Below are 17,424 nucleotides of genomic sequence, written 5' to 3' on the forward strand. Positions count from 1 at the left end.
ATTGGGAAATTCTAAACACAAGCCCAGAGAAGACACATTGCTGGAAAGATTTGACAGAATCTTTAGCCCAGAATCTCTAGCTGGGCTGATTAGGAAAGATCTTCCCCTGTATAGTGCTAGTCTGTAAAGATTGGGAGAGGCTTGACTTCTTTCAAATGCCCAAATTCCACCAAAAAATAAAAAGGCAACATTCTTCAACCATAGGAACAAACTACTGCAGAAACCAGCCCTATAGAAACAGCTCTTGAGTTACCCAGCAAAGAATCCAAAGTAGTAATTTTTAAAAATATATATATATATATATAATTTATTGCGTTTTAGGTTTTGGGGTACATGTGAAGAACATGCAGGATTGTTGCATAGGTACACACATGGCAATGTGTTTTGCTGCCTTCCTCACCATCACCTGTATCTGGCATTTCTCCCCATGTTATCCCTCCCCAGCTTCCCACCTCCCGCTGTCCCTCCGCTAGTTCCCCCTGACAGACCTCAGTGTGTGATGCTCCCTTCCCTATGTCCATGTGTTCTCATTGTTCAACATCCACCTATAAGTGACAACATGCGGTGTTTGATTTTCTGTTCTTGCATCAGTTTGCTGAGAATGATGGTTTCCAGGTTTATCCATGTCCTTACAAAGGCCACAAACTTAATTGTTTTTTATGGCTACATAGTATTTCATGGTGTATATGTGCTACATTTTCCCTATCCAGTCTACCATTGATGGGCATGTGGGTTGGTTCCAAGTCTTTGCTATTGTAAACAGTGCTGCAATGAACATTCGTGTGCATGTGTCTGTATATTAGAATGATTTATAATCCTTTGGATGTATACCCAGTAATGGGATCACTGGGTCAAATGGAATTTCTATTTCTAGGTCCTTGAGGAATCGCCACATTGTCTTCCACAATGGTTGAACTAATTTACAGTCCCACCAACAGTGTAAAAGTGTTCCTATTTCTCCACATCCTCTCCAGCATCTGTTGTTTCCAGATTTTTTAATGATTGCCATTCTAACTGGCATGAGATGGTATCTCAATGTAGTTTTGATTTGCATTTCTCTAATGACCAGTCATGATGAGCATTTTTTCATGTTTGTTGGCCTCATATATGTCTTCTTTTGTAAAGTGTCTGTTCATATCCTTCACCCACTTTTGAATGGGCTTGTTTGTTTTTCTCTTGTAAATCTGTTTTAGTTATTTATAGACTCTGGATATTAGCCCTTTGTCAGATGGGTAGATTGAAAAAATTTTTTACTATTCTGTTGTTTGCTGATTCACTCTTATGATTGTTTCTTTTGCTATGCAGAAGCTCTGGAGTTTAATTAGGTCCCATTTGTCTATTTTGGCTTTTGTTGCCAGTGCTTTTGCTGTTTTAGTCATGGAGCCCTTGCCTATGCCTATATCCTGAATGGTTTTGCCTAGATTTTCTTCTAGGGTTTTTATGGTGTTAGGTCTTATGTTTAAGTCTTTAATCCATCTGGAGTTAACTTGAGTGTAAGGTGTCAGGAAGGGGTCCAGTTTCTGCTTTCTGCACATGGCTAGCCAGTTTTCCCAACACCATTTATTAAACAGGGAATCCTTTCCCCATTGCTTGTTTTTGTGAGGTTTGTCAAAGATCAGATGGTTGTAGATGTGTGGCATTGCCTCCGAGTTCTCTGTTCTGTTCCATTGGTCTATATCTCTGTTTTGGTACCAGTACCATGCTGTTTTGATTACTGTAGCCTTGTAGTATAGTTTGAAGTCAGGTAGTGTGATGCCTCCAGGTTTGTTCTTTTTGCTTAGAATTGACTTGGCCATGCAGGCTCTCTTTTGGTTCCATGTGAAGTTTAAAGTGTTTTTTTCCAGTTCTGTGAAGAAGGTCATTGATAGCTTGATGGGGATAGTGTTGAATCTGTAAATTACTTTGGGCAGTATGGCCATTTTCACGATATTGAGTCTTCCTAGCCATGAGCATGGACTGTTTCTCTATCTGTTTGTGTCCTCTCTTATATTGTTGAGCAGTGGTTTGTAGTTCTTGAAGCGTCCTTTACATTCTTTGTTAGTTGTATTCCTAGGTATTTTATTCTCCCAAAGTAGTAATCTTAAAGAGGCTCAATGAGCTACAAGACACAGAAAAACAACTAGGTGAGGCACAGTGGTTCATGCTTATAATCCTAGCAATTTGGGATGCTGAGGTGGGAGGATTATTTGAGCCCAGGAGTTTGAGACCAGGTTGGGTAACACAGCAAGACCCTGTCTCTGTGGGAAAAAAAAAAAGTGATGATATCAGGAAAATAATATATGAACAAAATAATATAAACCAAAACAGAACCAAATTTTGGAGCTGGTGAGCACAATAATTTAATTGAAATAATTCACTAGAGTGGTTCAGCATTAGCCTTGATCACACAGAAGAATCAGTAAACTTGAAGACAAGTTATTTAATATTATCAAATCAGAAGAGCAGAAAGAAAAGTGAAGAACACCTAGAGGACTTATGGGATGCTATCAAGTGGGTCAATATATGCCTTAGGGGAATCTCAGAAGGAGAAGAGAGGCAGATCAAAGTGTGAAGAGCTTACCTGAAGAAATAATGGCCAAAAACATCCCAGATCTGAGGAAGGAAATGGACATCCAAATTCAAGAAGCTCAAAGGACTCCAATTTGGATGACCAAAAGAGGACCACACAGAGACACACTATAATCAAACCATGAAAAGTCAGACAAAGAATACTGAATGCTGCAAAGAAAAAAGTTATCACACACAAGGACATTCCCAGAAGACTATCAGTGGCTTCTCAGAAGAAACATTACAGGCCAGAAGGGAGTGCTTGATATATTCAAAATGCTGAAAGGGGTGGGGGGCGGAAATTCCTATCAACCAAGAATACTATCTCTGGCAAACCTGTGCTTCAAAAGTTAAGGAGAGGCCCAAGCAATTTGAGACCAGCCTGGCCAACATGGTGAAACTCCATCTCTGCTTGAAATGCAAAAATTAGAGCCGGGCACGGTGGCTCATGCCTGTATCCCCAGCACTTTGGGAGGCTGAGGTGGGTGGATCACCTGAGGTTCAGAGTTTGAGACCAGCCTGACCGATATGGTGAAACCTATCTTAAAAAAAAAATAAATAAATAAAATAAAATGCAAAAATTAGCTGGGCCTGGTGGTGGGCATCTGTAATCCCAGCTACTTGGAAGGCTGGGGCAGGAGAATCGCTTGAAGCCAGAGAGGCAGAGCTTGCAGTGAGCTGAGATTGCACCACCACTGCACTCCAGCCTGGGTGACAATAGGAAAATTCTATCTCTTAAAAAAAAAAAAAAAAAAAAAAAAAAAGGCAGGGGTGAGGAGAAGGAAAGACCTTACTAGATAAACAACAACAAAAAACCTCATCACTCCTGGACCTGCCTTACAACTAATGCTGAAGGGAATCCTTAAGTTGAAATGAAAACATGCTAGTCAACAACACAAACATATACAAAAATACAAAGCTTTCTGGAAAAGGTGGATATATAGGCATATACATAATACTGTGATGGGTGGTACATAAATCTTTTTTTTTTTTTTTTTTTTTTTTAAGATGGAGTTTCGCTCTCATTGTCCAGGCTGGAGAGCAATGGTGCAATCTTGGCTCACTGCAACCTTCATCTTCCAGGTTTAAGCGATTCTCCTGCCTTAGCCTCCCGAGTAGCTGGGATTACAGACATACACCACCATACCTGGCTAATTTTGTATTTTTAGTAGAGGTGAGATTTCTCCATGTTGGTCAGTCTGGTCTTGCATTCCTGACCTCAGGTGATCTGCTCGCCTTGGCCTCCCAAAGTGCTGGGATTACAGGCATGAGCCACTGTGCCCAGCCCATAAATCATTTTTAATTGAGGTATAGGATTTAAAGATAAAAGCTGGTCATGTGTGATGGCTCACACCTGTAATCCCAGCACTTAGTGGGGCCAAGGCAGGAGAATTGTTTGGGCTTAGGTATTTGATACCAGCCTGGGCAACATCTTTTTTTCTCTTAAAAAAAAATTGGCCAGGCGTGGTGGCTTACACCTGTAATCCCAGCACTTTGGGAGGCAGAGGTGTGTTGATCGCCAGAGGTCGGGAGTTTGAGACCAACCTGACCAACATAGAGAAACCCCATAGCTACTAAAAATACAAAATTAGCCATGCATGGTGGCACATGCCTATAATCCCAGCTACTTGTGAGGCTGAGGCAGGAGAATCGCTTGAACCCAGGAGGCGGAGGTTGTGGTGAGCTGAGATCAAGCCATTGCACTCCAGCCTGGGCAACAAGAGCGACACTCCATCTCAAAAAAGAAAAGACAAAAGTTGGCAGGGCACAGAGGCTCATGCCTGTAATCCTAGCACTTTGGGAGGGCAATGTGGATCACCGGAATTCAGGATTTTGAGACCAGCCTGGCCAACATGGCAAAACCCCATCTCTACTAAAACAAAAAAATACAAAAATTAGCTGGCGCAGTAACAGTGCCTGTAGTCCAGCTACTTGGGAGGCTGAGGTGGGAGAATCACTTGAACCTGAGAGGTGGAGGTTGCAGTGAGCCAAGATTGCGCCATTGCACTCCAGCCTGGGTGATAGAGTGAGACTCTCAAAAAAAAAAAAAAAAAAAAATTAGCTGGGTGTAGTGGCACATGAATATGATCTCAGGTACTTGGTATTCTGAGGTGGGAGGATTGCTTGAGTGTAGAAAGTTGAGGCTGCAGTGATCCATGATCACGCCACTGCATTCCAACCTGGGTGACAGAGCGAGACCCTATCTCATAAATAAATAAAATGTATATAAAAATGTAAATAATATAGAAATAATAAAATGTATAAAATAAAATATCAGTAAGTATAAATATAAAATAATAAAAATTAAAAATAGGCATGGCATGGTGGCTCATGCCTGAAATCCAGCGCTTTGGAAGGCTGAGGCAGGCGGATCGCTTGACTGCAGAAGTTCAAGACCAACCTGACAACATGGTAAAACCTTGTCTCTACTAGAAATTTAAAAAGTTAGCCAAGTGTGGTGGTATGTGCCTGTAGTCCCAGCCACCTGGGAGGCTGAGGTGGGAGGATCACCTGAGCCCGGGAGATCAAAGCTGCAGTGAACTGTGTTCACGCTACCACCTTCCAATCTGGGCCACAGAGTGAGACCCTGTCTCAAAAATAGAATTACTAAAAAAAAAAACACTATTATTGAGGCCGGGCGTGGTGGCTCATGCCTGTAATCCAAGCACTTTGGAGGCCAAGGTGGGTGGATCACCTGAGGTCGGGAATTCAAGACCAGCCTGACCAACATGGTGAAACCCTGTCTTTAAAAAAAAAAAAAAAAACGGCCAGGCGCGGTGGCTCAAGCCTGTAATCCCAGCACTTTGGGAGGCCGAGGCGGGTGGATCACAAGGTCAAGAGATCGAGACCATCCTGGCCAACGTGGTGAAACCCCATCTCTACTAAAAATACAAAATATTAGCTGGGCATGGTGGCGCATGCCTGTAATCCCAGCTACTCAGGAGGCTGAGGCAGGAGAATTGCCTGAACCAGGAGGCGGAGGTTGCGGTGAGCCGAGATCGCGCCATTGCACTCCAGCCTGGGTAACGAGTGAAACTCCATCTCCAAAAAAAAAAAAAAAACCAAAAAAACCCCAAAACACTATTATTATAAAACCATGCTAATAGATACAAAATATCCAAAGATATAATTCATGAGATAAATAACAAAAAGCAGGGGTAGGGGAAGATGAAGTTTGAGTTTTTGTATATGATCGATGTTATCTTAAAATAGGTTGTTACAACTATTTTTATGATTTTTATGCAATTTCCTATGGTAACTACAAATACCAATGAAAGATAAAGAAAATAATGTCATTACAAAAAAAAAAAAATCAATGAAACACAAAAGAAGGCAGCAAGAGAGGAGAAACAAAACTTAAAGACAGAGAAGAAAACAAAATGGCAGTGAAGAGTCCTTCCCTATCAGTGATTATTTTAAATGTAAATGGATTAAACCCATCAGTCAAAAGATACTGAGTGGCTGAATGGATTAAAAACAACCAAAAACCCTGGGCGTGGTGGCTCATGCCTGTAATCCCAGCACTTTGAGAGGCCGAGGCAGGTGGATCACCTGAGGTCAGGAGTTCAAGATCAGCCTGGCCAACATGGTAAAACCCCATCTCTACTAAAAATACAAAAATTAGCTGGGCGTGGTGGCATGTGCCTGTAGTCCCAGCTACTTGGGAGGCTGAGGCAGGAGAATTGCTTTAACCTGGGAGGTGGAGGTTGCAGTGAGCTGAGATCGCGCCCCTGCACTCCAGCCTGGTGCCTGGTGACAGAGCAAGACTCTGTCTCAAACAAACAAACAAACAAAAACAAAAACAAAAACAAACAAACAAACAAAAAACAAAAAAACAAAAAAAAAGATCCAACCTATAGCTTGTCTTCAAGAGACTCACTTGAGATATTAGGTAGGATACATACAGGCTGAAAGTGAGAGCATAGAGAAAGATAATTCCACACAAATGGTGACCAAAAAGAACAGGAATGGTCATACTTGACAAAATAGACTTTAAGTCAAAAACTGTCATGAGAGACAAAGAATGAGATGATGATAAAAAGACCAATTTACCAGGAAGATACAATTATATATGTACCTAACATCAGGACATCCACATATATGAGGTAAGTATTTACAGAATTGAAGGTATACAATAGTAATGGGAAATTTTAATACCCAACTTTCAGTAATGTATAGCACAACCAGACAAAAGTTTAGTAAGGAAACAGAAGACTTGAACAACATAATACACCAGTTAGAACCTAATAGACAAATGCATAACACTCCACTCAACAGAAGTAGAATACACATTCTTTTCAAGTGCACACGGAACATTTTCCAGGATAGATCGTGTTAGGTCACAAAGCAAGTCCTAACAAATTTAAGAATTCAAATCATACCAACTGTCTTTTTTTTTTTTTTTTTTTTTTTTTTTTTTTTTTTTTTGGCCATAATAGAATGATACTAGAAATAGCAGAAGAAAAACTGGAAAATTCACAAATATGTGAAAGTTAACACAACTGTTCGACAACCAATGGATCAAACAATAAATCCCAAGGAAAATTTGAAATATCTGAAGTGAAAATGAAAACATACCAAAACTTACAGGTTGCAACAAAAGCAGTACTATGAGCAAACTTTATAGGGGTAGATGCCTACATTAAAAATAAGAAAGATTGGCCAGGTGCAGTGGCTCATGCCTGTAATCCCAGCACTTTGAGAGGTCAAGGAGGGCGGATCATGAGGTCGGGAGATCAAGACCATCCTGGCCAACATGGTGAAACCCTGTCTCTACTAAAATACAAAAAATTAGTTGGGCATAGTGGCACTCACCTGTAGTCCCAGCTACTCAGGAGGCTGAGGCAGGGGAATCCGTTGAATCTGGGAGATGGAGGTTGCAGTGAGCCGAGATTGCGCCACTGCACTCCAGTCTGGCAACAGAGCAAGACTCCATCTCAAAAACAAACAAACAAATAAACAAATGGCCGGGCACGGTGGCTCAAGCCTGTAATCCCAGCACTTTGGGAGGCCGAGGCGGGTGGATCACGAGGTCGAAAGATCGAGACCATCCTGGTCAACATGGTGAAACCCCGTCTCTACTAAAAATACAAAAAAACTAGCTGGGCGTGGTGGTGCATGCCTGTAATCCCAGCTACTTAGGAGGCTGAGGCAGGAGAATTGCCTGAGCCCAGGAGGCGGAGGTTGCGGTGAGCCGAGATCGCGCCATTGCACTCCAGCCTGGGTAACAAGAGCGAAACTCCGTCTCAAAAAAAAAAAAAAAAAAAAAAAAAAAAAAATGAACAAACAAAAAATCTCAAATCAACAACCTAACTTCAAACTACTAGAAAAAGAACAAACTAAACCCAAAGTAAGCAAAAGGAAGGACATAATTAGAACAGAAATAAACAAAATAGAGACTATAAAAACAATGTCAATGGAGAAGTCAACAAAACTAAGCTAACAGCCCTTTCCTATAACTGGTAGAGGAGAGAGAAGAATCAAATAACAAAAATCAGAAATGAAAGAGGATACATTAAGACTGATGCCACAGGGCAGGTGTGGTGGCTCAGCCTGTAATCCCAGCTTGGGAAACAAAGCAACACCCTGTCTCTACGAAAACAATCTGATGCCATAGAAGTAAAAAGGATCTTAAGAGTAAGAGAATACTATGAACAATTATATGCCAACAAATTAGATAACCTCAAAGAAATAGGAAAACTCCTAGAAACATATAAAGACTGAATCATGAAGAAATTTTAAAAATCTGAACAGAACTATAACTAGTAAGATTGAATCAATAATAATAATAATAACTCCTAAGAAATGTCCCAGACTTGATGACTTGACTGGAAAACGCTACCAAACATTTATTTTTATTATTTTTATTTTTAATTACTTTTAGACAGAGTCTTGCTCTGTTGCCCAGGCTGGAGTGCAGTGGTGTGAGCTTGGCTCACTCCAACCTCCACCTCCCAGGTTCAAGTGATTCTCCTGACTTGGTCTCCCAAGTATCTGAGATTACATGTGCCTGCAACCATGACTGGCTAATTTTTGTATTTTTCGAAGAGATGGGGTTTCACCATTTTGGCCAGGGTGGTTTCAAACTCGTGACCTCAAGTGAACCGCCTGCATTGGCCTCCCAAAGTACTGGGATTACAAACATGAGCCACCATACCCAACCCTACCAAAAATTTAAAGAAGAATGAATACCAATCCTTCTCAAACTCCTTCAAAAAAACTGAAGATGAAGGAACACTTCTGAACTCATTTTATGAGGCCAGCATTACCCTGATACCAAAACCAGACAAAAATAATACAAGAGAACTACAGACCACTATCTGTGATGAATACGGATGTAAAATTCCTCAATAAAATACTACCAAACTGAGTCCAATAGCCTATATTAAAAGATTTATATGGTGGGTATGATGGTTCATGCCTGTTGAATTCCAGCCCTTTGGGATGGCAAGGTGGGAGAATCACTTGAGCCGAGGAGTTTGAGACCAGCCTGGGCAGCAACATGGTGAGATTCTTTCTCTACAAAAAATTTTTAAAATTTGCTAGGCATGGTAGGTTACACCTGTATGCCCTCCCAGCTACTTGGGAGGTTGAGGTGGGTGAATTCCTTGATCCTGGGAGGTCAAGGCTGCAGTGAGCTGTGATTGTGCCACCACACTCCAGCCAAGTGAGACCCTGTCCCAGAAAAAAAGAGAAAAGATTATACACCATGACCAAGTGGGATTTATTTTTGGAATGCAACAATGATTCAGTGTGTAAAATCAATATAATATATTACATTAACAAAATGGCCAGGCACAGTGGCTCACACCTGTAATCCCAGCACTTTGGGAGGCCAAGGCGGGTGGATCACGAGGTCAGGAGATAGAGACAATCCTGGCCAACAAGGTGAAAACCCGTATCTACTAAAAAATACAAAAGTTAGCTGAGCATGGTGGCGCACACCTGTAATCCCAGCTACTCGGGAACCTGAGGCAGGAGGATCGTTTGAACCAGGGAGTTGGAGGTTGCAGTGAGCTGAGATCACACTACTGTACTCCAGCCTGGTGACAGAGTGAGACTCTGTCTAAAAAAAAAAAAAAAAAAAAAAAAAAAAAGTGAAGGACAGAAATCACATGATCATTTAAAACTGATGCAGAAACATTTTGTCAAACACGACAAAATTCATTACCTTTTCATGATAAGAACACTCAGCAAACTAGGAATAGCAGGAAATTACCCCAACATAATAAAAGCTATATATGAAAGGCCCCACAGGTAACATCATACTTAATGGTACAGAACTAAAAGCTTTTCCTCCAAGATCAGAAACAAGGCAAAGATGTCTACTCTTACCACTTCTATTTAACATAGTATTGGAAATCCTAGTCAGAGCAATTAGGAAAGAAAAAGAAATAAAAGACACCCACATTGGAAAGCAAGAAGTAAAATAGTCTCTGTTAACAGATGACATATTTTTCGTTTTTTGAGACAAAGTTGCTCTGTCACCCAGGCTGGAATGCAGTGGCATGAGCATAGTCCACTATAACCTTGAACTTCTGGGCTCAAGTGACTCTCCTGCCTCAGCTTCCCGAGTAGCTAGGACTACAGGTGCACACCACTATGGCCAGCTAACTTTTAATGTTTTCGTAGAGACATTGTCCTGCTGTTTTGCCCAGACTGATCTCTAACTCCTGCCTTCAAGCAATCCTCCCACCATGGCTTCCCAAAGTGCTAGGATTACAAGCATGACTCGTTGAACCCATGCTGATGTGATCTTATATGTAGAAAACCCTAAAGAGTCCATTAAGAAAAAACTGTTAGAAATAGTAAACAAATTCAGCAAAGTTGCAGGAAAGAAAATCAATATACGATAATTAGTTGCATTTCTGTACTAATGAACAATCTGAAAAGGAAATTACCAAAATCACACTTATAATAGCCTCCAGTAGAATAAAATACTTAGTAATAAACTTAAAAAGGGGATGAAAGATTTGTACACTGAAAACTAAAAAACATTGCCAAAAGAAATTAAGGGGCCGGGCATGGTGGCTCACACCTGTAATCCTAGCACTTGGGAGGCCGAGGTGGGTGGATCACCTGAGGTCAGGAGTTCAAGACCAGCCTGGCCATCATGGTGAAACCCCATCTTTTTTAAAAAAAAAAAAGAAAAGAAAAGAAAAGGAAGATACAAATAAATGGAGAGACATCCCATGTTTATGGATTGGAAGACTTGGTTTTAAAATGTCCATACTACCTAAAGCAGTCTACAGATTCAGTATAATCCTTATCAAAATCCCAATGGCATTTTTCATGAAAACAGAAAATCCAAAAATTCATATGGATGAAGCTTGAGGACATTATGCTAAGTGAAATTAGCGATTTACAAAAAGATAATACTGCATAATTCTACTTATATGAGGTAGCTAAAGTAGGGAAACAGAAAGTAGAATGGCCGGGCGCGGTGGCTCACGCCTGTAATCCCAGCACTTTGGGAGACCGAGGTGGGTGGATCACGAGGTCAAGAGATGGAGACCATCCTGGTCAACATGGTGAAACCCCGTCTCTACTAAAAATACAAAAAAATTAGTTGGGCATGGTGGCGCATGCCTGTAATCCCAGCTACTCAGGAGGCTGAGGCAGGAGAATTGCCTGAACCCAGGAGGCGGAGGTTGCAGTGAGCTGAGATCACGCCATTGCACTCCAGCCTGGGTAACAAGTGAAACTCTGCCTCAAAAAAAAAAAAAAAAAAAAAGAGAAATACAAAAATTAGCCGGGTATAGGGTGTGGTGAGATGCTGTAATCCCAGCTACTAGTAGCCTGAGGCAGAGAATTGCTTGAATGTGGGAGGTGAAGGTTACAGTGAGCTCAGATTGTGCCACTGCACTCCAGCTAGGGCATTGGAGGGAGAGTCTGTCTTAAAAAAAAAAAAGTGTATAGAGTTCCAGTTTTGCAAGATGGAAAGGTTCTAAAGATCTGTTGTACAACAATGTGCACATATATATATATAAATTATATATATATATATATAAATTACATAAATTATATATATATATAAATTATATATATATAATTTTTTTTTGAGATGGAGTCTTGCTCTGTTACCCAGACTGGAGCTCAGCTCACTGCAACATTTACCTCCTGGCTTCAAGAGATTCTCCTGCCTCAGCCTCCCGAGTGGCAGAAACTACAGATGTACACTAACATGCTGGACTAATTTTTATATTTTTAGTAGAGATGGGATTTCACCATGTTGGCCAGCTAGTCTTGAACTTCTGACCTCAAATGATCCACCTGCCTTGGCCTCCCAAAGTGCTGGGATTACAGGCTTCAACCACCATGCCTAGCTACAATGTGCATATAATTAACACAACTGTACTGTGTACACTTTAAAAATGGCTATGATGGTAAAGTTTAGGGTGTGTGTGTGTGTGTGTGTGTGTGTGTGTTTTCCTGAGTCAGGGTCTTGCTCTGTCACTCAGGCTAGGGTGCAGTGACAGGAGCACAGCTCACTGCAGCCTCAAACTGGGCTCAAGCAATTCTCCCACCTCAGCCTCCTGGGTAGCTGGGACTACAGGTGTGTGCCACCACGCCCTGCTAATTTTTGGAGAAATGAGCTTTCACCATGTTGCCGAGACTTGTCTCAAACTCCTCAGCTCAAGTGATCTACCCACCTTAGTCTCCCAAAGTGCTGAGATTACAGATATGAGCCACCATACCCAGCCTGTGTCTTTTTTTTTTTTTTTTTGAGACGGAGTTTTGCTCTTGTTATCCAGGCTGGAGTGCAATGGCGCGGTCTCAGCTCACTGCAACCTCTGCCTCCTGGGTTCAGGCAATTCTCCTGCCTCAGCCTCCTGAGTAGCTGGGATTACAGGCGTGCACCACCAGGCCCAGCTAATGTTTTGTATTTTAGTAGAGACGGGGTTTCACCATGTTGACCAGGATGGTCTCGATCTCTTGACCTCGTGATCCACCCACCTCGGCCTCCCAAAGTGCTGGGATTACAGGCGTGAGCCACCGTGCCCGGCCCAGCCTGTGTCTTTTAACCACTATATAAAAAAAATTGACAGCTGTCTGCACAGAAACAAACAAAACATGTAGGGACTGGCCCACAATGTGTCATAGACATTACAGTATGATGTATAATAATGGCTGTTCACAATGGTGTCCTGAGCCAGTGAAATGACTAAATATTCAGACTGTTTAACCAGGCAAACATAATATATATAACAAAATATGTTCATTTAAAAATTTAAAATTTTGGTATCTTGAAAAGGGTTATACTTTTGTTTCTGGAAAATTAACTCAGGAGGAACATTTCATTCCCTAGTGAGGCTGGATAAATGACACACAGTTGAAATGCCTTATCTCTGAAGTACTTAAGGTGTCCCCAAGCACCTTATATGACAAAGTGAAAGCAGAAAATGTCAGAGATTGACAGTTAAGAACTACAGTGTGTGCATGTATTTATGTATGTGTGTGTGTGTTCATTCTCCCCAGAGCATCTTTAAATGAGAATCAAAATTCCAGACAACTCTCAGTTGTATCACTCAATGCAGCCACTACTGAAGAGTTAAAGGTGGGCATCATTGGAGGAGGCCACCTTGGGAAGCAGCTGGCTCACACGCTGTTGCAGCTCGTCCCCATCCCTGCTGAAAGTCTGCGGATCTCCACTCGGAGGCCAGAGACTCTGGGTGAGGAGCAGTGTGTGGTGGAAAGGGGGCTTGGTTGTGCTGTGTAGGTGTGTAGGTGTCAAAGCCGTTCTGAAAGGGTTCTCCGAAGAGGAATCCTTGCATACAGCATGCGGAGTTCTCAGCTTGCTAGCCCTAAGCAAGATTAGAAGCATGGCTTTCTCTCTTGTTCTTTAAGGCAACTTTTTTCTCCCTGTGTATGTTTTATATCCATCTCTTTTCCCTGTGCCCTTGGTGGTGAGTTATCTTTCTGGGTCTTTGATACAGGGAGGCTTCCCATACAGAGTTCAGATCTTCTAACTGAATCAGTTAGGGTCTGGCTAGGTGTTGTACAGTCCCAGGCATTTGCAGTTGGCCTTATATTTTTAAAATGACATTTACTGAACTTTAAAAAATGTTTTGTGGCCAGGTATGGTGGCTCATGCTTGTAATTCCAGCACTTTGGGAGGCCAAGGCAGGTGGATCACGAGACCATCCCAGCCAGCATGGAAAAACACCGTCTATATTAAAAATGCAAAAGTTAGGCTGGGCATGGTGGCTCATGCCTATAATCCCAGCACTTTGGGTGAGAAAGTCCCAAAGGAAATTTTTCTGGGAAGATGGAAATGTTCTGTATCTTAAGAGAGGTATGGGTTTAAATGGGTGTATGCTTTTGCCAAAACTGATCAAACTATACACTTCATATCTATGTGTTGCATTATATGTAAATTATACTTCAATAATAAAAATATATAAAATAATATAATGCATATTGTAGAAAATTTCTCTATAAGGAAGGATATAACTACCTAAAATCTACCCCGGTTATCATTTCCTTCCTGTTTTTTTTTTTCTCTCTAAATTATACCAGTAATTAACACTGTATATAGTTTTTTATATTCTGCTCACTGCAATCTCCAGCTTCTGGGTTCAAGTGACTCTCCTGCCTCAGCCTCCTGAGTAGCTGGGATTATAGGCATGCACCACCACACCCAGCTGATCTTTGTATTTTTTTAAGTAGAGATGGGGTTTCTATGTTGGCCATATTGGCCAGGGTGGTTTGGATCTCCTGACCTCATGATCTGCCTGCCTTGGCCTCCCAAAGTGCTGGATTACAGGTGTGAGACACTGAACCCAGTCTGTATTCTGCTTTTTTTAACATAATGTATCATGAGCATATTCTCATATCATTTAACATTTTTTGGAATAATGATTTGCCCACATCTGTAATCCCAGCACTTTGGGAGGCTAAGGTGGGTGGATCACCTGAGGTCAGGAGTTTAGACCAGCCTAGCCAACATGATGAAACATGGTTTCTACTAAAAATACAAAAATTAGCTGGCTGCTGTGGTGAGCACCTGTAGTCCCAGCTACTCAGAAGGCTGAGGCAGGAGAGTCACTTGAACCCAGAAGCTGGAGATTGCAGTGAGCTTGAACCCAGGAGGCAGAGGTTGCAGCGAGCCAAGATTGTACCACTGCACTTCAGCCTGGGCAACAGAGCAAGACTCCATCTAAATAAATAAGTAAATAGATAAACAAGAAATAATTATTTTAAGCCCCTCCAGTTTCCCACAAGTAGAACGTTACCCAACAGGCTCTGAGCACACTCCTTTGCATCTCCCTAGTAGGGTGTGCTTGCTGTACCCAGTGTTAGGGTGCACAGACTTTGCAGTTGTGCCCAGTGGTGGCTAAGACCACCAGACATCCTACACCATTCTTCTTTTTTAATCTCTCGATTTAAAATTTTATTAGTAAGAGATTAATTTTAATGTAAAAAAAGATTTTAAGGTTGTATAGTATCCCAAAGTATGGATGTACCATAATTTATATAACTGTGCCTTATTTATTTGAATTTCCTTGTACATACCTTTTGAAATAAAGTTATTAAGTCAAAGAATTGGTACAGCTTTATTTAAAATTTTTGTTTTGTTTTGTTTTGTTTTGAGATGGAGTTTTGCTCTGTCTCCCAGGCTGGAGTGCAATGGGGTGATCTTGGCTCACTGCAACCTCTGCCTCCCGGTTCAAGTGACTCTCTCACTTCAGCCTCCCAAGTAGCTGGGATTACAGGTGCACACCACCATGTTCAGCTAATGTTTTTATATGGTCTTGAACTCCTAACCTTAAGTGATCTGCCTGCCTCAGTCTCTCAAAGGGCTGGGATTATAGGTGTGAGCCACTGAGCCTGGCCCTAAAATAATATTTCTGTACAATAAATGGCACACAGTTTAAAGTGTACAATTTGATGTTTTGACACGAATACACCTGTGAAATCATCACAAGATAATGAACATATCCCATAACCCCCAAAAGTTGCCTCTTGTCCTTGATAATTGCTTTTTCTCTACTTCCCTGAAGCTCTCCACCATGAAACCAACAATCTGATTTCTGTCACCATAGAGTAGTTTGCATTTTCTAAAATTTTATATAAATGGAATCATACATTTATATAAATGTATGATTTATACAAAAAGTTTGTAGTTTTTTTTAGTCTAACTTCTTTCACACTGCATAATTTATTTGAAATATAGCCACTTTTTTTTTTTTTTTTTTTTTTTTTTTTGAGATGGAGTCTCACTCTGTTGCTCAGGCTGGAGTGCAATGGCACGATCTTGGCTCACTGCAACCTCCACCTCCCAGGTTCAAGCAATTTTCCTGCCTCAGCCTCCTGAGTGGCTGAGATTACAGATGTCTGCCACCATGCCCAGCTAATTTTTTGTATTTTTAATAGAGACGGGATTTCATCATGTTGGCCAGGCTGGTCTCGAACTCCTGACCCAAAGTACTGGGATTACAGGTGTGAGCCACCATGCCCAGCCAAAATATTTCCAAGTTGTTTTTAATGTATCAATATCCTTTCTATTTCTGAGTAGTATTTCCTTGCATGATTATTCCGTAATTTATTTGTCTGGTTGACCCAGGTTGTTTCCAGTTTCTCCAGTTTCTGGCTATTACAAATAAAGCTGCTACGAATACCTGTATATAAGTGTTCATGTGGGCAACTACTTTTATTTTTCTTGGGTAAATACTTGGCAGTGAAATGGCTGGTCATGTGGTAGGTATATCTTTAATATTTAAAGAAACCTCTAATGCATTTTTTTCAAATTGACCTCCTAAAAGGTTTTCAGATATAAAGTTTTACCAACATTGCATAAGAGCACCCATTTTGGCTGGGCACAGTGGCTCATGCCTGTAATCCCAGCACTTTGGGAAGCTGAGGTGGGGGGATCACCTAAGGTCAGGAGTTCAAGACCAGACTGGCCAACATGGAGAAACCCTGTCTCTACTAAAAATACAAAAATGAGCGGGTGTGGTGGTGGGTACCTGTAATCCCAGCTACTTGGGAGGCTGAGGCAGGAGAATCACTTGAATCTGGGAGGCAGAGTTTAGTGAGCTGAGATTACACCACTGTACCACAGCTTGGGCATCAGAGTGAGACTCTGTCTCAAAAAAAGAAAAAGATGAATTGTATTTCAAGTACTACTGCTGCTTTAGTGATAGAGTTAGGGCATTGCTGCATAGCTTTTAGAAGTAAGGAGTATCTTCTGATTTATGGAGCAGCAAGACTTGGGTTGATTTACTGAGCTAAAATAATGATCATCCTCTCCCCATAGCTGATGTTCAGGTTAAACTCCTTAGTACTGTGCTCCTTCTGTCTTTAACCCTCCCAGGTGAGCTCCAGAAGCTGAAAATCAAGTGCTTTTACCAAAATGCTAATCTGGTGAGTTGGGCCGACGTGATATTCCTCTGCTGCTTGCCATCTCAGCTGCCTAGTATCTGCTTAGAAATTCAAACCAACCTTGCAAAGACCAGCATTGTGTACAGCTTTGTAGCTGCCATCCCACTACCCAGGTATCTTATTAGGGTGAGAACAGAACTGGCACAACTACTCTGTCTCTCCATCTCTGACTTCTGCCTCCCATCTCCACTGTAGCCCCTACCTCTTAGAGTTGGTCATTTCCAGTAATAAGGAGGAAGCAGCTTCATCTGTAGAAAAACATAGCCTATCTTTCTAATTGTAACTTCCCTCCTTACCCACAAATATTATCCACAAACCATTTTTGTTGCTGTACAAAGGTTAAGGTTTAAAATTGCAATAGAACATTTATTTCCATTATTTGAACGCTGAAGTATTCTCCTTGTGTATCAATGAGAAGGGAAACCATCAGTCAATAACATGAAAAGTTACTGAAAGTGTGTGTCAACTATTTCTGCACATTTAGTTTCTAGT

At 41.3% G+C, this 17,424-nt stretch overlaps 1 protein-coding gene across 1 annotated transcript in view; it reads left to right on the forward strand.

Annotated features, from left to right (window-relative positions):
- Positions 1 to 17,424, forward strand: part of NOXRED1 (NADP dependent oxidoreductase domain containing 1) — a 40,412-nt gene that overhangs the window by 4,376 nt on the left and 18,612 nt on the right. The window contains exons 2-3 of the mRNA XM_003924595.2: positions 13,027 to 13,220; positions 16,865 to 17,045. Of these exons, the coding sequence (XP_003924644.1) occupies positions 13,027 to 13,220; positions 16,865 to 17,045 (375 nt within the window). The remainder of the gene's footprint in view (positions 1 to 13,026; positions 13,221 to 16,864; positions 17,046 to 17,424) is intronic.

This window comes from Saimiri boliviensis, chromosome 2 (assembly GCF_048565385.1).
Source record: "Saimiri boliviensis isolate mSaiBol1 chromosome 2, mSaiBol1.pri, whole genome shotgun sequence".
NCBI lineage: Eukaryota > Metazoa > Chordata > Mammalia > Primates > Cebidae > Saimiri > Saimiri boliviensis.